Below are 21,737 nucleotides of genomic sequence, written 5' to 3' on the forward strand. Positions count from 1 at the left end.
GAGGAATGCCCTCGAAGTTCAACATTAAGTCTACTTATAATGTTGTGAAAAGAATTGTGTATTGAAATTTACACTGGAATTTTTGTGAAGGGACCTCTCTCAATGAGGGCTGCATTTTGTCTTTCATGTTTTGAGTATTATGAGAATTTGCCAATGCCACAAGAAAATAAGTAAAAAAATAAGTTTATTTTTAAATAAACAAAAAATACATTAAAAAAATAGTTTTAAGGTAAGTTATTTAATATTGCAGCTTCAAAATCAGAAGAAACAATTGAAATGAAAGAAGAGACTGATGAAGAAAGTAAGCTTTCATTTTGTTATAACTAAACACATTTATATTCATCCTTATCTACAAAAATACCTTAATTTTTGAATGAATGTGTGCATATTTATAATTTTTAATTTCAGAAGCTGATGCCTCAAAAGATGATAATGAAGTTCAGCCCGTTGGTAAGTTAATTTTTTGGGTAGGGTATAATGTCTTACATTTGGAGCCAAATATTAAGAAATTAGATTTCAGTAATCAAATGGGAACAGTTAGTTCCAATTTTTATTTAAATTAAAATCAAATTTCAGGGACAGTAATCTCTCATTCCAGGTTATTACTAAATTTAACCAAAGGAAGCAGAATTTTACTTAGTGATGATGAAATATGAATTCTGAATTGATCTATCCAATTTTTGCATGCCAACAATATGATCATCCCCAAAACAGAAGACTACTATATTTGTGATGTGCGGCATAGAACATGTGCCTGAGCTGCAGAACAATTCTGTTCAAATGTGAGAAGAAAAATCACACTTTCTGCAGAAATTGCAGATTTTCTACAAGTATTTTCTGACTCGACAGAATTTTGCACAAATTCTGCAAATTTCTTGAAATTAGGAAAAAAATCTAAAAATCTCGCAAATTAGCATAATTCGTAGGGAAATTCGGGGAAAATGTTCAATCCGATAAATCATCTGCCAGGAACTTTTATACTTAAGATAAGATACTACTTAAGATTTACTTTGAACTTAAAGAAATCTGTGGAATTTGTGCAAAATTCTGTCTTGAGTTGGAAGATTGAGCAGCGTGCAAGTGATGCTTAACTTGTATATATAGTCAAGCTTTTCAATAGTGTGTTTTCATGGTTGTAAGAATATTAAGCTTTTGTGCACCTATGAAAAAAAGTTGAAACTTTTTTTGATTGTCATCAGTTTTATTTATTTTTTAATTTAGGGCAAGACTATATTGAAGAGATAAAAAATGAAGAAGGCAAAGTTGTTAGTTTCCAGTGTAAATTATGTGAGTGTAAATTCAATGATCCTAATGCTAAAGAAATGCATATGAAAGGTCGTCGACATAGATTGCAGTACAAGGTGATTTTTCTTTATGTTAAGTCCTTTCCGTTAATTTTATGTTCTAAATGCCAGATTTGTTGATTGTGAAATTTAAAATTCTTTAGAAAAAAGTTAACCCAGATCTTGTTGTTGATATTAAACCAAGCTTAAGGCATCGTAAAATACAAGAGGAACGCCTTCGCCGTCAGCAGATGATGGATGACTATTGGAAAAGGCGTGAAGAAGAAAGATGGAGAGAAGAAATGAGGTAATTTTGTAATTAAATACAAATTGCTGAAGATTGTTGTAGCCTTTGTTATTGTATTATCTGTAATCAGAAACTACTTTTATCTAACTTACTATGCATCTTGAAGCAAATACTAAGCATTTGTACGTTGTTGAAGATTGCTTTTTGTGTTAAAAATTTCAATCCTTTGGTATGAATTCAATTTCTCTTCATTCTCTTTTTCTGCAAGAAATGTACATTTGGTAAACATGCCAGTAATTTAAAACACATTCTCCAAAAATTGCATACCTTGTTTGAGTTTTCAATCCTTTTGCATCCTGCTAACATTTCAACTAATTTCAAAGTTGGAATGGGGTTTTTTTTTTGTCATATGCTACCTTAAATCTGCATATTTTATTCATTATTTCAATAATTAATTTATTTCTTAAATTTATTTGAATCTGTTCCTTCCATGCAAAGTTAAGTCAGAAAGAAAATGGTTCAACACGCACAGCCTCCGATTTTAATGACACTTAGCACAGATACTCTATTTTCGCATTAAGGAAAGCATGCAAAAGATTTACGGGGTATTCCAAAATCATTTAGGTTTTACAGCCTGTTGAAATTAAGATTTTAAGTTTTTCATGATTGTGTGGTTAAACTGCAAGTAGTTCTTTCAATCCTGGCTTTAAACAAATATTGAGTTCCACTTTTTGTGAAATTTCAATAAAAGTGAAAAGGACAACCTATCATTTATTTTTCATATTTGTTCTGAAAGGTATTTATACTACGTAATGAAAACTGTTAGAATATACTTTCATTCGCTTTATTAGATTGATGGAAGAAGAGGAACGTTTATATTGGGAAGAGCGTAGAAGGTATGAGGATGAACTAGAATATTATGAATGGCACAGGCGTTTTGGACGAGAACCACGCATGGGTCCTCCTATGCCTCCACCTCCTCCCAGACCCTACTTGATGGGAATGCCTCCTGCTGGAATGGGTCCACCTACTGTGAGTTTTTCAACTTTTTACTTTTAAACAAAATAGAAGGAAGTTTTCTCTCATGGCATAGATTTCATGACTATTATCATTCAATGTGATAGAAAGTTATTCCTAATCTAATTTTGACAAGATCCTTGCTTCTGACAACGAAGGGAAACTTTTTGAACTGCTGTTATGATGAGGTCAACTTCCTTCTGCCTGAGTTGCTTTCCAAAAATTCAAAAGTTAATCAGTGACCTAAAGCTTGTTACGTACCATCATTAAACACATTAGTAATTAGTGGAGTGAGTGTTCTATTAGAGCAGTGGTGCCCAACCTACAGCCCGCCTACAGATCTGATCAATGTGGCCCATTATTATGTTTGATGTATGGAATCAAAAACTATTTTCTGTAACATTCCAAAATGACCAATCCTCCGCATTCGCAAATTGCAATTCTAGGGCCAAATAGTAGGAAATTATAATTGGGACAAACCAAACCTGGCAGCATCGTAATGCTGTGATAATGATCTGCATAGCCTTCCCAATACCGTCGGGTTAGGGTTGCCCCAATTGTAGTTTCTTGAAAGCGTGGAATCTTTATCATTAAAATAAGCTTGCAGTAATGATAATAATTGATTTTTTTTTCTTTTTGCATTTTAACATGCTATCTAGAAGAAAAAAAAAGTATATTTAGCTATAACAGTCTTCTGACCCACAAGATTCTTCTTAATATGAGATGTGGCCCTCTAAATAAAAGAGGTTGTGAGTCACTATTAGAGCATGGTGCAGGATACTATCTATAGCTATTGATGTTACGACATTAAAATTTTCTTGTTCTTGATAATCGTTAATGACCTGTTGCAACAGATTCATTATTTAAAGCAGTAATTTCATTGCGGAAGAAAATGACTATATTTACTGTTTTAAACAGTCATGTCGAGAATTCTTATTTCATGAAGAACAAATTTGGTTTCAGATAGCATACGCAAAATTGTCAATTAATTTTTAAACCCCATTGGAAAGTTCATAGATGATTACTGCCTAATAAACATATTTTAAATATTTCTATTTTAAATGTGTTTTAAGAGTTCTACATTCCATTGCTTATTAGTAACAGTAATTATTTCATTTCCCTTCGAAATAAAGAATGGCTGGATTAAATAACAAAAATAGACAGGCAACTTATTTTTAAAATTTTGTCAGTTTTTTTTTTCTGCTTATGTCTATCTTTTTATTTGTTAACGAAATATTTTTTTTAGATTCGACGTCCAGATTCTGTGGATGATCGCCATGTCATGGCCAAGCATACTCTGATATACCCAAAAGAAGAGGAACTAAATGCTGTTCAAAAGATAATTACTAATACTGAAAAAGCATTAAAGTTAGTGTCAGATTATTTAACTGAGAAAGCAGAGAAAAAGTAAGTTTTTTGTTGAAAATGAGTTCATGTAATCTTTTACGATAGTTAAAATTTGAATGCATTTATGCTTATCATAATATGTTATATTTTCAGAGAAGTTCCAAAAGCAACAACTGAAACAAAAGATGTAAAACCTGTAGAGTAAGTAGATTTCTGTTGAAATTCATTTATAAGTATTGCCTAAATTTGCTTATTACCCTGCTCTGTAAATTAAAGCAGTAATGAAGTCAGTTTGAGGTTTTGTAATGGTCTGATAGTAGTCAGTAACACATTTCTAGCATCATGAAAACTATTGCTGCACTTCAACAGGCATAAAATTATTTTTAATGGATTTGTTTTCTTGTGTGTTTTAAACTATTTCTTGTTCAATCATAACCCATGTAGCCAAAGTTACGACATAACTTGTCTCCGGTATATGCATAGACTTTCAGTAACAATGCAATGCTCCATAGCTAGCAAAGGTGGATACAGACTCCAGGCTATAAAAAAAAAAGCTTTGAAATTATCTTAAAAGTTTTTTGCAACAACATATAGTTGACCTTCTGAAGAAAACTCCCTAAACCATTATTTTTTGCCCAATATCAATCACATGATCATTATTTTTATTTAAAAGTGAAAAAAGTTCATGTAGGTCTGATAAAACATGAGCTACCTGCTTTTTACTTGAAAATTTTATAAAGATATTTGATTTTGTAAACACATCAACAAAAACTACTTATTTGTTTAAAATTAAGTATTCTGCAAAAATAAATACTGTATTTTCCTGCATTTTATCCGTTTAAAAAGTTGAAAATTAAGGAAGTGTGTATTTTAAACTGCTGCATATTATGTGTTTTTTTTTTCTCTCTCAAACAACACATTGAAACTTAATTTACAGCAGGATTCACCAAAAGAAATCATTCCATAGTCTGTAAAGTTTCAATTAAATAGCTTGAATTTTCCTCTTGCACGATTCCGGCTGTGTAAAATAAAAAGCCATATAATCATAGTAGAAGCAGTGTCTCCATTTGCAACCGTTTCCTACTTTGTCTTTAAGTAATTAGCAAACAATGATCATGATTTCAAGAAGAAATGATTAATTTTGCACAAGATTTGGAAGAAACAAACATCAAGTGTGGGATTTATTTATTTATTTATTTTTTAATTAACATTTGTAGTTTTAAAAAAATTTCTATAGAGCCAAAAAGTTTCTGCAAACGCCATTTGTGCGTTCGTTTATGTTATGTACGACTTCCCTGCTCAAGCTTTTGTGTTCTGTGTTGCACATGAGTTCTCCCAGGTGAAAAGAAATGAGATTACACACTTCCTGTTACAAACTCTTAATTTCATGAACCCCCCTCAAAAAAAGCATGACATCATCTGCAGACAGCCCCTAAGTAATTTTTATTCAGTCTTGTAATGAAATTTTGCTGTTATATTTGGCTGTTTTTTGACTGCCAGAATAATGGATTTGACTTTTGTCCTGTAGAAATAAAGATTCCAAAGAAAAGGATTCCTCTCAACCCTACCGTGTTTTGAAAGGAGTCATGCGCGTAGGTGTATTAGCTAAAGGACTTGTTCTCACTGGTGATTTGAACGTCCAGTTAGTAGTAATGTGTGCCGAAAAACCGACACGTACTCTATTAGAACGAGTGATGGAAAATTTACCAAAACAACTCTCTGTAAGTTTTTATGATTTTAAGCAATTTTTGATTTTTGGTTTTTTTTTTTTTTTTGGAAAAATGTAATTTGAAATTTCCTCTCCAGACCGTTGCTCCCGATGATAAATATGAAGTTCAAAGATGTTTGGAAGAAGCTGCAATTCTTGTTTCATCTGCTTCAGATCAAAAAATAACAGTCACAGTTACTCTAACTTCTCCTGTAATGCGAGAAGCCACTAATGATGGAAATGCTTCTGGAGGTAAGAAAAATTATGCATAAAAATTCTCTTCATTTTTAATGAATAATCACATTTGATTTACAGTTCTCGTTTCAGGTTTTAAAAAATTGGATTCATAAGTAATTGTAGGGTAGAAATTTAAATTGTTTTTGAATGGCTGTAACAATTTTTGCTGTTTCTTTCAGAACATTTATATGATTAGCATTAGCTAAGTATATTTTATCTTGTATAAGTAATTCTACTAGAATTAAAAACACCTTCTTTATTTATATATTTTTTTAATTGAGAAATTTTACTACTTTATAACTAGTTTCAAATTGTACTGTATATACTGTACAAGTTTAGAACAGTGAGCTGAGGGATTCATCAAAAATTTAGCATTTTGCTGCATGCCTCCTATTTCAAGTAATTTGATGAATTTTAAGGTTTTTTTAATTCACGCTGCTGTTTAAGCCAAATGTCTCCTCCACGGTGCCCGAAAAGTCTGAACTCGCTGTCGGTCCAACCCAAAAAAACTCCCTCTACTTTTCTGCAATAATTTTCTTCAGAAATGAAAAATTTTATTCAAAAGTTTATCTTATCCTCATTGTTTTTGACGATAATGTGCTAAATGTGTTATATTTAAGCCTTTATGCGACAATTTCAAAAATCTATCCTGATGTTTGGCTTAATTGCCATATTTGGTCTTTTAGAAGATGAAAGTAGACAAGACTTTTTCTACTAGATTACAGCTCTGAAACAAGGTATTCAACAATAATATTTTCCTCTTTCTCTAAAAACCTATCTTGGAAAATATTTTTGAATAATTTTGAATGAAAATAGATGATAGATAATTACAAAAATTGATTTTTATTTATTTTTCGCCAACCAAAATAACTATCGAGCAGGTATCTTTAGTTTCTAAAACAGAATTCTATTGTTATCTTAGTAATAAGAATTGTGGAAACAGAATAAAATGTGTAGGTTTAGTCTTTTATTAAATTCCCCATCCTTTTCTGTATTTTAAAATGTAAAATGAAAATAGTTTTACTTAGCACACACTATTTTTAATGTTTTCGTATGAAAATAATTTTTTCCCCCGAACCTCATATTTACTATTCTATTTATTTTCTCAGATTAGAGATTTTGCCTTACTTCGTTTTAAATCCTATTATACTATATTCACTTGTTTATGCTATGTACTTACTATTCTTAATATTATTTTTAGATTAATATGAGGCATTAAATGTAGTCACAAAGTAACGTCGATATTTTTTGATAAATCTAAATCATATTCAACGATACATATAGTACTGGATTTCGAATCGGCAGATAAGAAAGAAAAATTTCCTGGAACAGTTGAACCCTTATTAAACGTTTTTTAGAAGAAGGACTAAACGAAACATAACAAGCGGCAACACATCATGTGGGATTCGACAACATAAATACCTTCTGACCAAATAGAGTACTTTCAAATTTGTCTGGTTTAAAAATGTTCAGTCTTCATACTTATAATTGTTAAGCCTTAAACAGAGTCCTCTTAATCAGCTAGAGGCTTTGTAAGTATTCTTATTGTGAATAATATCGGCTTAAAAGAATTTTAGCAAAGCTACAAGTGGGAGGGAAAATGATACTCCAGTCATTTTTTAGAGTCTTGACTCCTTTACCCCAAAATCAGTCCAACTCTGCAGCTCTGGTTTTTAGGTCCTTCAATCCTTTTAAAGCATCACGAAGTTCATTCCTTAATTTCGCTTGATGACTGTACTAAGTCTGATATTTCTGGCACTGTTGAGATGATAAAAATTAATTCGCATGAATTCTTCAAAATAAGAATTAATGTCTCAAAATTCATCATCCAGCATGACCCACTTGACCAGGATCTCTCTATCCAGTATTAATTGAAATCCATATTTCATTGAGCAATGAACACTACAGTCTCTAACATAGTACTATTTTCTTTCCCTGCAGTTTTAGTGGGCTGAAAAATTAGCAAATTGTTTAAACTGCATTTTTGGTGACATAAAAAAATATGCTAATTTGTCATAGTTGAGTAAGCTGAATCAAGTCATCAGCATTTGGGTAAAATTATTAGAAGTGGGAATGCTGTGAATAGAGAAATGTAAAGTATTGTAAAAGCTAACATTTAACAGTATTTAAGAAATGTGGGACCAACGGGGGAAACTTTAAATGGGGAAGACATTATATTGGGATTTGACTGCAGTTTTGGCTAATAATTTATAAATAGTGGAAAGAAACGTTTAGCAGTGCACAATATTTTCTCATAAAATAGGGAGTTGATTAATTGTCATGTGTAAAATTTGTACGTACGTATAATATTTTAAGGAGATTTTTAGTTATTGCTTGAAGCATTTTGCAAAAAAAAAAAATTATCTCATAACTAGTATTATAATTTTAGTTTATGATTAGGTTAGTGTAGAAATGGCTTGGTTGTTCAGGCATTCAAAAATATAATTTTATGAATTATTAAATTTGTAAAATAAATTGTCTTTTTCGTGAGTGTTTTTTGTTTCGATCAAATATGCATTTCACCTTTTGCATAACTGATGAAACACTAAGAATATGTCAAGTAACCTATGTATTTTGTTTAGTTCCGCTTCGAAGTTTTCTAGGGGAACAACATCCTGAAGGTTGAATGCTGTGTGTGGCTGACCTGGAAGGATTTTTGATCACCCCGGGCAGCAGTTTTAATGTGCTGACTTTTCTCTAGATTTTACTTTTAGGGCCTGTATATGATATTGAGTTTTGTTTGTATAGTTTGTAAGCTTGACTTATTGCAAAGCTACAATTACTTTTCATATTAGTTGAGCAATTTCATACAGTGCAAATGATAGAGCTCATCATGCACATAAACAAATTCAATGTTATATAGCATGGTGCAGAATTTTTGTGTTTAGTCTGTGCAAAGATCGTCCCCCCCCCCCCCCCCTCCATTTAGGTCACTATTGTTGGTTATGATTAAATATATCATAGTGATTGAAGAGTTTTCCCTGAATTAATTTTAGAACATTGAAGATATAAAGGAATGATAATGTTGACCTGGGCTGTAGTTATCTTTTTTTTTTTTCCTCTCTCCCAACTTTTGTGGATTCATATTTTGATTGCTAACAGCAGTTAAAAAAAATATGATAGGTTAGTTTTTATGCCTTTAAGTATTAATAATTTTAAATTAATTCATCAGTGAACAATACTTTTTTGTGTAACATTAAAGCAGTGATTGGTGCTAGATGCTTCAGAAAAGCAGCACATTACTGTCTCCCTTAGATCAAACACCCATTCCTTTCAGTCTCCTTGTGCTAATGTCAGTCTTCTATCATCTGGTTTTCTAGAGACTGTTAAAGACCCGCCGGATGTTCTGGACAGGCAGAAATGCCTGGACGCCTTGGCCGCCTTGAGACATGCCAAGTGGTTCCAGGTTTGCATTTTCTTTACTTTTCAGCCTTATGTATGTCTATGTGATGACAAATACTGCGTGTTAGCTTGGTATTTGTAGTTTGCTCAAATGAGTTGTTAACCAAAAAACTTAATGTGCATTTACCTTCTATGTTACAAACTTTTTATCAACATAAATTAACAATTTATGCCTGGAATCAATTGATGATGCTTTATTACATGAGAAAACAAAATTTATGAATGCAGAATTTTTCTGATATTTTTAGTATTTTATTTTATATAAAATACTAAATTTCATCCACAATTTTCCATATATGCATTATTTACTATACCTTCAGGATAACATATTTTGTATCTTAATGTTTTTTTTTTTTTTTCATAATACACATGTTGGCAATTTATTGTTGATTTATCATTGGCAATCTGTTTGAAACATAGCTAGTTATTTTAAGCATCAAAAACTCTGTAGAACTCCTTGCAAGTGTATGCTTGCTACACATGAGGCTGGAAAGTCAAAATAAAAGCTAATAAACCACCGTGATGACGTGTAATTTGCTAATTGTTGAATCAAATTAGTTCAATAACTTTTCTGTAGTGATTATGGATTGTTTTTCTAAAGAAAATTACATCAATTTCCAAAGTTTGAAATTTTGGCTGTATTTTAATATCCATAATCACAAACAAATTTGAAATTTTCAAATATGTATTCCAAAATATTTACAAGACCTGATATATATGCAAGTTATCAAATTTTAATGCTTGCTTTTTGTGATCAGGTTAATATTAATATAATGCTCACACAGAATTAAATTGGATCTTAGAAAATACTGGCGCCAAAACATAAAAAAATTGGTAGCTAATTTATAATCTATGTAAATAGTTAGTCTTTTAAATACCAATAAGTTAATAAAGTTATATTTTGAAGTGCAGTGTCAATTGAATTATTTTACATTTCTACAAATGTGTTTGTTTGGAAAACTTTAATTCCTTAATATTTTGGCTTGTAAAAAGAAATAATTCGTGTTGTATAATTTTGTAGATATGTCATTGCACTTAAAATTATTTGCATATATATATGGTCAAAAGGCAGCAGACACTAAAGTTTTCTAAAATTCGCTATAAAATTTGGCTCTGAAAAAAACGCATACCTGAATTTGCTATGTAGTAAAATTATCTATAGGTCTGTCTTAACCATTCAACTATTACGACAATTATATTATAACATTACAATCCTTTCTCAATTCTATTAATATAAAACATGATTGATCTGACCTGAGAAGAAAAGCCAGGAAAAATGCTTTAATAAAATAATTAATCTTTCATTATGCTTAGTTAGCAGGTTCTAGGAAAACTTAAAATTTCTTTGCTGCTCAGTAACGACTCAAGCATATTAAATTAACATGATTGATATATTTCTAGAAAAGTTAAGACAAATAAACTGAGAAGGCATATTTTTATCCAAAACCATAAAATTGAGTCCTCTAAAAAAATTTAATAAGTGTTTAATTTCAAATTTTTCAGTGTAAATGTTTGCTTATCCAACTAGGTTTTCTCGTTTTTCTACAGAACATTATTGTATAGTTTTAATTTTTTAAAAATCTGCTGTGCGCTTTCAAACCGAATAGTAATATATTTTTATTTTTGCCCTGCCTGTTTTATTACATAACAAATAATTTAATGAAAAGACAGTATGTTTGAGGTGCTGTGAATGTTATGATGTTTTAATTGAAATTTAGTAAATGTATTTTTGTCACTAACATTGATTGTTAAATATAATTTCCCACATGTTATTTATGGAATAGTTTTGGCTGTTCTTTAAAACATTCCTAAGTAGTACAAAAATGTAAAATATAATACTGCCCAATCATTAGCACACATGAACAGGCCTTAAGTATATTATAAATTATTAAATAAGGGTTGCAGTTTGTTTCATATTTTCCTTCAGTTTGAGCTTAACTTCGTTTCATTTCTTGAGTGTTTAAAATAATCATTATTAACAGTTGCGTGTTGCTTTTGATTTAATGCATCAAAATTATAATAAATCCAACTATCCTTTCTAGATTTTCCGACATTTTTATTCACTCAATTTAGCTAATTTTGAGTTTTTAAATGTTTTTGTTCAACATTGAATAGAAACTACTTGTATTCAATGTTGAATAAAAATATTTTTTTTCCTATCAACATAAGAAATTTTTTAAAACTTAAATTTTTATACTAAAAGCAATTCAGGTATGTATCTCTTTTTTGTTATATATTTTTTTTCTTTACCAACATTTATATCTCATTAGGCTAGAGCAAGTGGTCTTCAATCATGTGTTATGGTCATACGTATACTTCGAGATCTGTGCCAGCGTGTACCTACTTGGAGCCGTTTGAACGGATGGGTTAGTTTTATGTTTTCTCAAATGTATTAATTAGTAGCATAAGTTTAAATATTTTGCAATCAAGATATTTTCTTTTCATTATATGAGAGAATTTTATTGAAATATTTAACGGCACAATGTTTTTATAAACCATTACTGTCTTTACTATGACTTTATTTCAAAAAAAATTTCAGGCAATGGAACTTCTGGTTGAAAAAGTGTTGAGCAGCAGCGGACAGCCTTTGAGTCCAGGAGATGCCCTACGTCGTGTGTTTGAAGCGATAGCGTCTGGTATCTTGTTACCAGGTATGTAACTTGTATATTTCTGGAATGTACTTTTATAATATATCTGATTTTGAAATATTTCTCTTCCTTACATGAAGTTTTCAATTTTTATTACTCTCTGGGAAGCTAGCTCCATCCGTAATAAATACTAAATACCAATATTGTTAGCATTACTCTGCATGGATCTAACTTCCAAGATAAAGCCAACAGTGGCAGATTTACAGGTTTTGGGGCTTCCTGACTCAAGTTAATGAAACTAATACATTTTCTACTTCAAAAAAGTACCAAGAAAAAATGTTATGTCTGAAAAACATCAGTTTTCTCTAATTTTGCGGAATATGGCGGTTACAAGTGGCTTTAAATATTTACATAATGAAGCATATAAACCATGAAATCTTGATAAATAAAAATCTTCTGTGCGGACGTTTGTCACCTTAAGGCTTTTAAACGGCTGCACCGATTTTGATCAAATTTTTTTTGTGTAATTAAATTGTGGCAAGCATGGTTTCGAAGTGCAATGGAAAGAATCGAAACGTTTTTGTTAATGAATTAATTTAAACATTGGATGGTTATATCTCCCAAATGATTTATATTTATCTTAACCTATTGTTGAGCGAGAACTGAAATAAATATTTAACCCGTTGCCAAAGGACAATGAGAAAGCCAGCTCCACTTTTTGTAATGAAATTTTCAGATAAAATGTAGAGAGAGAGTGAAGCCTTCATTTCTCTCTTGAAAGCAACGATTTTAGGTCCCCAGATTAAAGTACTGGAAGGTTCACGCAAAACGTGTGTTCTGTCGTCGCAGTTGACCCACGTAACCGGATCGGTTCTTTAGGTTTTCCTAACCAAATGATTAGAAAGTACCGCACCTAGCAACATTTGTTTCTCGGCTCAAATTCCTCTGAGTTTTGGCACCAAATTCTCTTGGCTTCCTTAAGAGGTTTTCCATCTCCATCTCAGTCACTTTCCTATGCCGGGCTGATGAGTGCTAATAAGCACGAAACTGCAGTCCTCGGCTGGAAATGACTGAGCTGGCGGTGTATTTCACGTACTTGATAGTTTATTGATTTTTTTTTAACTTTTCAAAGTTTGAACAGAACAACATCTGTCGTGTCCTCTAGTAGGAAATATAAAATTCTATTGGAGTCTTATTAATAATTGATTATTACTTATGAATATCTCGTAATAAAAATGATGAGGTCATGCTACTTTTCATCAACTTTTTTCATGTATAAATGCATGACATCACCCCTTTGTCACAAACTCACAATTTCAACTCTTCCCCTCCTCCTTTAAAGTGTGGCATCATTTGTGGATAGCCCCTTTTTTAAAACCAGAAAAATCTCATTTTTTAAGTTCAGCTTTATAAACTAATTGGCTTCTAGCATTTGTACTTAGATTTTCATAATTTTCATTGTCGACAACCTCCACTTACTGTCACCTATTGAAATTCAAAAGTTCATTTATACCAGTAAGTTAATGACTTTTTCCATTTGTGTGTATGCATGCATGCAGTACAAAATTATTTGTTTTGGAATGCATAAGTCAATGGCAAAAAAGAGAGAAAGTGTTGGTGACATGAATGTACACACTAAGTCAGCTCGTTGAAATTAGTACTAGAAACCAGACTCTGGGAGAAGGGGCAAGAGGTCTAAATTTATCACAGTAAAACATGTTTTGGCTACTTAGGGTTATAAAAACATGCCTCTATGTGGTTTTTTCTTTTTTTTGAGGAAAAAGACCAATCGTATGCATATCATACATACTGTTTGGTTACACATAGCTTTTATTTTTTGTAGGAAGCTCTGGATTGCTTGACCCATGTGAAAAAGATCCAACTGATGCTGCTGGCAATTTGACAAATCAAGAAAGAGAAGATATTACTGCTAGTGCTCAGGTATTCTGAAATTCAAAATATTGTCTTAGTTTCGGCAAACAAAACTTCTTTTTAACTCGGTTTGCATCGAAGCTTCACCAAAATGCTTTTACAACAGAATGTTAGTTTAGCCCCCCCCCCCCCCTTTTTTTTGTATGCATTGATATATTTCTTTCAGCAACTGAGAGTACTTCATTAGCACACCATTTAATAAATGATTGATCAAAGAAAAATAATTTAGTAGCAGGAATTAAGACATTTTCATCTTGAATTTTCTTTTGAAAAAAATTTTTTACACTTCAAATACGATGCTCATTTACTGTAGAAAAACAAATAGAATGGTCTATTTTGATCTTATACTCATTAAAAGTTTTGTGCTTCATGATACGCAAATACTTTCTTCAAATAAATATTGAACTAAAATGTTTAATAAATTTAAAGAAAACAAAACTATTCCCATTTCAATTTAGAAAATCTCACTTAAGGAGTCAGAGTGGGAGATCCCACCTTTTTTCCTCAGCCTGAACCCTGACAAGCAGCATTTCAGATTTTCAAAAACTTCATCCTAGTAAGCCTCTTAATAAATTTTCCTGGAAGTTTTTGTAGGAAGGACTAGTTTGTAAAAAGTATTATTCTTTCGTATCCTTTTCTGAATGTTATTTTTTCCCCTATAGCATGCTTTAAGGTTGATAGCATTTCGACAAATTCATAAAGTATTGGGTATGGATCCTTTGCCACCACCGAAATTTGTACGTGGTACAATTCCAAGGAAACGTAGACGTGACAATAGCACTAGTGAAGGAAATGATTCTGAAGGTATGTCTTTTCTTTTAAAATTCGTTCCTAGCTTTACAAAATGTTTCTAACTCTACTGCTGATTAAAATCCTATGTTAGAAGTTTTATTTATTTTTTGTTTTTCTGTTCTCACTCCCTATTGGATGGTCATTTCTGTGTTGCGCAGGGTTGGCGTGGCAGAAACTAATTACAACTTATCTTGAAAAACAAGTTTCAGGAAATGGAGCCAATTTATTTTGCAAAACTATATTAGGTACAAAATCTGGGGTTAATATTGGAAAGTAAAATTCTGTTTATTCTTGAGTAAATGAAAATTTAAATCCCTAGTACATAGGCTAGCAAGTATTAATCAGTAACTGCTTGTTTAAATATGTGTGTCACTTCTTTTTCCTAAGCACCCATACGATTCTCGCACTTTGTTAGATTAATCTAAATTTTACAGCGTTCGTACTTCCTTAAAAAACCCTTAATTTCATCAAGCAAAATTAAGGTCCCTAAAAAACCCTTTAAAAATCCTTAATTTTCTTAAATTTTCCTTAATTTTTTAAAAACTATGCTAAGTTCGGTACCCGTTTTCTTATTTTTTCTATCTCCCCCCTCAAATCTTCATCCTCCGCAATACCTGCGGAAAGCATGCTAAAAACGTCTGAAAATTGCATGCTTTTTTTGATATTTCAATCTTTTTGCATCCTGCAAATATTTCAATTATTTTTAATGTTGGAAGGTTTTTTTACCACATGTTACTTGATATTTGCTTATTTTATTCATTATTGCAATATTTTTTATTTCTTAAATTTATTTTAGAAAAAATGCAAAAGTTAATCAAAAAAATGTGGTCCAACTCCCAGTCTCAGATTGCATTGAAACTTGGCATGATTACTTTTTTCATGTATTTAAGAAAGCTTTCAAAATATTTATGGTGAACCTCTAATGGTTTGTGCTTTATAGCCTGTAATTATTTTTACATGAATATGAAATATGATAAATGAAGCAACTTGAAGGTTTTTTTAATTATTATCCTGAAATAGTATTATGAAGTTTTAAAAACCAAATTATGAAATCCAATGTGAGGAAAAAGGGTAACCAATTATTTATTTTCAATTTTTGCTGTAAAAATACTACCACATAAGGAAAACTTATTTTCTTTAAACTTTTTTACTCCGTTATTAATTTTTACTTTACAAACAAATCTAATTTTAAAATTTGTTCTCATTTTCAGTACCTTCAATTCAAATGTTTTTAGTTGAAAAAGATATCTTTCTCTAAAAAATATGAAAATTTGATATTATTGAGTGATGCAGCCAATATTAAACTCTGGCTCCCTCAACCTTTCAGTCGAGGACTTGAGGGTTAGAAATTGTTGCCTCTGTTTCAAAATTTAAAGAAATTGTGCAATACAGCAGATATGTACAAAATGAATTAGTAACAATAACAAATGAAAAGCAATAACAAAACCATAGTTTAAATATCTTGCAGAAAAGATATTTTAGTGCTTTTCTTTCAATTTTCTTCTCACTCCAATAATGTATGCTAAAAGAACTTAAAAAATAATGCTTTAATATAAAACTAATTTTCTACAGCTATCCCCATTTTCCTCATCTTTTTTTATGACTGAAATTTCTGAAATAAATACTATGCTTTAAAAGCAACCATGTGCCATGTATTATATTATCTACACATAAATATTTAAAACTGGTTAAATTATTATTTTTATTTTTTTGGAATGTCATGAACTCCAGGGGCTATTTTGATCCTATCCCTTTTCTGCATGAAAAAAAAATTATGTTTGGATTTCCTCCTTTTTGCCCTCTGACCACTCTCATCCCTGTGACACATGAAATTTTAAAACATAATTTACTGATAGTGGCACATCCCAGTAAATTGCACCTCTCTTTTTATTTTGGATACAATGTTTTGTGTTTGTGTATATATAATAATGTATCAAATACTTTGCCCCCACATTGGAAAACTTTGAAATGGTGTACTTAAAATTATCTAATCATTTCCAGTGAGTCCTTAAATGTTTTTTAAGAGTCCTTAAAAAGTCCTTAATTTTCACTTTTAGAAACGAGTTTGAACCCTGTGTTAGATTAATCTAAATATTATCTGCACAATTCTTTCATGTATATCAAGCGCTAATTTAGTTAGTAATTACTAAAACTATTCTTTGGCTAGTTCCTGCTTGTTTTTAGTTGTTGCAATCAGTTTCTGCTGACAAAAAGCCAACCCTGATACAGGCTGTCCGCGCAACTGGAAAGTTATGGATCTCAACTGTGATCAAAAATGGTCATGGAAAAAAAATGGAAATTTGTTTACATGTAAATTCTTCCCTTATAAAATTCTGTAAATTTATTAGACTCCAAAAAATATTTTCAAAAAGTTTAGGTATGTCTTTGGTAGAAAAATAATTAAGTAAAAGCTCTCTAATTATTTCATGCGTGTCACTAGTCATTGTTGCATTAATTGTTTTTTAGTTGTACTACCCAAATTCAAAATAACAATATCAGAACTGTTTGAACAAAACTTGTCCCTGAGTCGGGAAAAATGAACGCATACAAATTAAAAACACTTAATACTCGTTAATCATGAATGGGTAAATCAATTTAAACAATTTTTCAGCCAACAAAATTGTGCTTGTTGCCGCATTGAAGAGGGTATGGAAACAGTGTCAAAAACGTTTAATGGTAAACAGGTGGTAGAATCAGTGTGAGAAAGGATTAAAGCACTGAATCCGGCAAAAAATGACGCATTCTGGTATTGATATTGTTTCTTTTGAAAGTGATTTTTTTCTCATTTTTATTCTTATTTTTTGACTCAATGTAAATCTTCATCACTATAAACTTTTGGATTATTCTGTCTAAGATTATTTTTAATCGAGTATATTGAAATGAAATGCACACTTAAAGGTCCAAGGAAGGTGGCACATTCATTTATACCTAATTTGCACTTATAATAGGTAAGAATCAACTTTTTTCCAAAAAGTGAGAAGTATTCTATTTTGAATTTGGGTTGTAATAGTAGCTGAGCTAGATACATTTCGCTAATTTGAATTTTTAGAATATACTAAGTATAGATAAGATGGTTGCAGTTTAGTTTTCACAAAACACTAATTTAGATATTCTTGTAAAAATTAATGTTTTAGTTTTTCTGGGAAAATTGCATCTTGTGAATCATTGAAAGTTACGAGCAGAAATCATGGATTTCAAAACTTGAAATGTAGCAGATGCCCTGCATGTAGTGATCTGATCAGTTAACTGTGCAATTTAACAGAAAGAAAAAAAAATACAGTGAAACCCCTCCTAACGGACACCCCTTTTATACGGACGATTTTTAGTTCCCCGATTCCAAGGCAAGTAACATTATTAAACCCCTGTCCTGCGGATTCCCGTTAGTGTCCGCACTAGAGTACTTTTACTGTATTTTGTTATTTTGTTTGTCTCCGTTTCACATTAAACAATTTTCTTATAGACATAAAGGGTTGAAAAAGTTAAACCCGCCTCTTCCCCCTCCCCCCCTCCTAGGTGGTACTCGGTAAAAGTTAGCCTATTTTGATAAATGTGCCCCCCCCCCCTTCCCAATCCTACATTTGAGTGTAAGAAATGTCTTGTATGTTTCTCTCGTGGACTGTTTTCTCTTAGAATCAATCTTTCAGGTATTTTTTCTTAAACTCTCAATCCCCGGTTGCAATTCAAAAAAAAATATTTACATACATTGAAGGGGCAATTGATTAAAGAAATATAAATGTCTTCCTGAAAATCATAATAGCTACAGAAAGTGATTTATGAAAATGAGAGTTAAGGATTAATTAGATGCAACAACAATAGGATAAAGAATTAATATATGTTTACAATTAAGTTCTCTTCTCAAAGTATCTCATTTGATTTGTAGGAGCAAATGGCAAGAAAGATAAGAAAGATGAAGTAAAAGTGGAGAAAATGGAAACATCAGACTCTAAACCATGAGAAAAGAAACTTAAGTGAAGCATCTTGTTTAGAATTTTCATTGGAAGGAAATTTTATTTCTACATCTTTGAGCTGGTGTTTTATGCACACCTACTAAATTTTCAGTAATTGACCTTGCATATAAATGCTGCAATTTTCATGTAGATTATGTTTCATTTTCATCACCTCATATTGTATTTCCACTAGGTGTTTAATTTACACAAACTTTAATATCATCCAAAATTTACTCATTGGAAATTGTGGATTTATTTTATATGTGGTCTTAATGGCATAGCAACCTTAGATATGCATTTAAATTTTTCAGTGTAACAGTGCTGTAAAGTTCTGTTTTTCATTATTAAATATGTTACCTCAAGCGATTTTGTTATGGTTTAGACCTATTATGAAACTACTTTTGTCAATAAAATGTATGTATTTGCGTTGTTTATTTTTTTGCATCTTTTGTGCTAAAATGTGATATTGAACGATTAGCAAACACACACTAATTAGAATACATAGGTAATTACAGTTTTTCAGAACTAAATTAGAATGGTTATAGTAACATTTATTTTTATCTGAAGTTATGAAGAAGATTATAGCAGTTTGACTAGGTCTGTCAATAGTATGATACACATTACAGAAGTATTACTACAGAGTAGGCCTGGGCAATATAACGATATACCGTCATATATCGGTATGTATCTACTACCGCGATAACGATATTTAAATTTTTATCCGTCCGTACGATATATCGCTTGAAAAGGAAATACGGGACTCAATTACGGGGAAATTAAAATACACTGACTCAACAAAACAAAATCTTTCATAGTTCGGCAAGATGGGTAAGTGTTTGAAATTTCAAGAAATTATCTGCTTTCTTCAAACAGTTATTTAATTTTTATTTATAGTAAATGGGAAAATTAACGCCGTCGAAGGTCAAGGTGGTATCAACACGGTTCATAGTTCAAATTACACATAAACCCATTGATATTGCGCTAAAAAGGTTTGAGAAAAATACTGAACAGAATTTTTTTCATTTAAAAAAAAATAAACGAAAAAATCCTAATGAGATTACTTTCGTCGCATATTTATCTCACTTGATGGAGTGCAACTTATCTGAACGAAGTTAAAAGGAAAAACATTAATTCCATTCATGACACGTGGCACCATTTGAAACGATGATACATTCTCGCTATTGCCGGCAGCTCCGAGCGATGCGTGAAAATAGGGATTTTAAGTGAGTTCTGCGCATTTACGGTGATATGCGCGAAACTTTAGTTTTAATATAAGTTCAACGCATTTACGGCGATATGCGCGAAACTTGAGGTATTATATGAGTTCGCATTAACGGATTTGAAGCAGTAATGGTTAGTTGCAGCTCTATTGCTTGATATTTATTGAGTTTAGTTTATAAGGAGTCGTCGTCAAATACCGGAATTAAAAAAGTGAAGAAATTTTCATGTTCGTTTTTCTGTTAAATTGCTTGTGAAATATTGACTGATGAGGAAATTGATTTACCTAACAATATGCACTTTGGATTGGATCTGCTGAAAGAAAATTGATAGCATTTTTAAAATCAACATTAAAAAATGTGTGTATCGTTGGAAAACAATTAGAAAAACAGTAGTTTTATATGTGTTGTATATTATATTTAACCAAATGGCAATTTTATTAATGCAAATTCGCAATTTGCGTCGGAATTTTGCCATGGCAGAGAGGTCCTTTGATGCTCAAGATTTCACATAGGGTAGGTTTCATTTGCAATCTGAAACCCCCCTCCCACCGGGAGTTTACTTTTACTAATCAACAGTTTTCAACGGATCTTTGCCAAATTTGGCACAGCTATTCTTTGATGGTCAGGAATTGTCGTAGGGTTTTTCGCCTACCTAAGAGGGAAGGGGGAGGGTGCGAATAAACCACAAGGGGTTTTGTTATGCAAATCCAGTTTATGTTGGATTTTTTCCAAACATGGCACAGAGGCATGGGTGCAAGACCTTCCGTCTCAGGACGGATTTCCGTCTTGACAAAATTTCCGAGACGGAGGTCGGGACGGAAAGAAATTCAATGACTTTCTTTTAATTTTTAATGAAAAAAGAAAAATTGAGTGTTTGAAAAATATGCTTTAATATTACTGGATCGTTCCATAACCACGAATTTACATCGACATTCTCTCGGTTTTCCGCCATGTGCTTGTTTTGTTTGCAACGTGCTTTTGGAGGAGTGGCTTTTCGCTCGCGCCGTTTGACCTTTTTTAGGTATAGCTTTGTTATTTCCAACTCACTGCATTGCAAACCGAGGAGTTGCTCGCTATTCTCCCTGATTTTTCGAAGCAATCGGCTCTAATTGAAAATTTAGCCTTTTCTCATGCTATTTTCGATCATCCTTTCGTTTTTTTTTTCATTTGTGGTTTTTTTTTTTTTTTGCAAACTTTACACGCATAAATGAAAATTATGTACGCTCTTAAAATGTCTTAAGAGTTGAATCTGCATAACCGTTTTGAGAGTGATTGCTGACAAGATGAAATATTTTCGCCACAGCAAAGGGCGTCCACATACCAGGTAAAACAGAAACTATCAAGGATTTTGAAGATTTTAATGAAAATGGGAATTTTGGAAATAATCGGGGGGGGGGGGGAATTCAAGCTGGTTGGAAACACCGATGGGCAAACCGTTCCTGCATTTTTGACAGACTTGAGGAATCACTAAATTCTAATGTCATTGAATCGAACACTCGCTAGAATGGAAATACGGGTGGGGGAAGGGGGGGGAGAGACAAAGGAAAGGAGAAAAATAACGGCAGCACGAGTTTGCGAAAAAACGCTGCTCTTGCAAAGAGGGTAATCTGTCCGCAAATTAACACACGATACTGAAGTCTTAAAACGTTGATATCTTGGGCAATCTGGGGGGGGGGGTATAAAATATCGAAAAACTGAATTGAAAATATTTTGAAGCTAGGAGTGGTTCGATATTTCTCCACTGCAAACTCTTAAAAATTTAAAAGTTAAAGAGTTTTAGGCTGTCTCTGATGATGTAAAAGTGGGTTTTAAAAAAGAATCGAAGATAGGAGTTTTAAAAACACTAATTCAGGCAATCTTTGGTGAATTTATGAGAGATGGTTTTGGTGTTTTAACATGAAAATGTTTTGTAGCTGATGTATTAAAAACTATTTGAGGCTATACTTAAATGACTTAAGTTAAAGGGCATTTCCGACCCTCTCCCGAAAAGTTTGTAATTGAAGTCTTAAATCTTTTA

At 31.7% G+C, this 21,737-nt stretch overlaps 1 protein-coding gene across 2 annotated transcripts in view; it reads left to right on the top strand.

Moving 5' to 3' along the window:
- LOC129226561 (zinc finger RNA-binding protein-like) overlaps positions 1-18,934 on the top strand; it is a 43,213-nt gene extending 24,279 nt beyond the window's left edge. For both annotated transcript variants that reach the window (XM_054861172.1, XM_054861173.1), the window contains exons 8-22: positions 251-301; positions 409-450; positions 1,222-1,361; positions 1,448-1,590; positions 2,382-2,562; positions 3,794-3,954; positions 4,048-4,095; positions 5,423-5,615; positions 5,701-5,854; positions 9,160-9,245; positions 11,512-11,607; positions 11,781-11,892; positions 13,673-13,770; positions 14,424-14,565; positions 18,434-18,934. In XM_054861172.1, coding sequence (XP_054717147.1) covers positions 251-301; positions 409-450; positions 1,222-1,361; positions 1,448-1,590; positions 2,382-2,562; positions 3,794-3,954; positions 4,048-4,095; positions 5,423-5,615; positions 5,701-5,854; positions 9,160-9,245; positions 11,512-11,607; positions 11,781-11,892; positions 13,673-13,770; positions 14,424-14,565; positions 18,434-18,507 — 1,721 coding nt within the window. In that variant the 3' untranslated portion in view covers positions 18,508-18,934. The remainder of the gene's footprint in view (positions 1-250; positions 302-408; positions 451-1,221; positions 1,362-1,447; positions 1,591-2,381; positions 2,563-3,793; positions 3,955-4,047; positions 4,096-5,422; positions 5,616-5,700; positions 5,855-9,159; positions 9,246-11,511; positions 11,608-11,780; positions 11,893-13,672; positions 13,771-14,423; positions 14,566-18,433) is intronic.
- The last annotated feature ends 2,803 nt before the right edge of the window (positions 18,935-21,737 follow it).

The sequence above is a fragment of the Uloborus diversus genome, chromosome 7 (genome assembly GCF_026930045.1).
Source record: "Uloborus diversus isolate 005 chromosome 7, Udiv.v.3.1, whole genome shotgun sequence".
In the NCBI taxonomy this organism is placed as follows: domain Eukaryota; kingdom Metazoa; phylum Arthropoda; class Arachnida; order Araneae; family Uloboridae; genus Uloborus; species Uloborus diversus.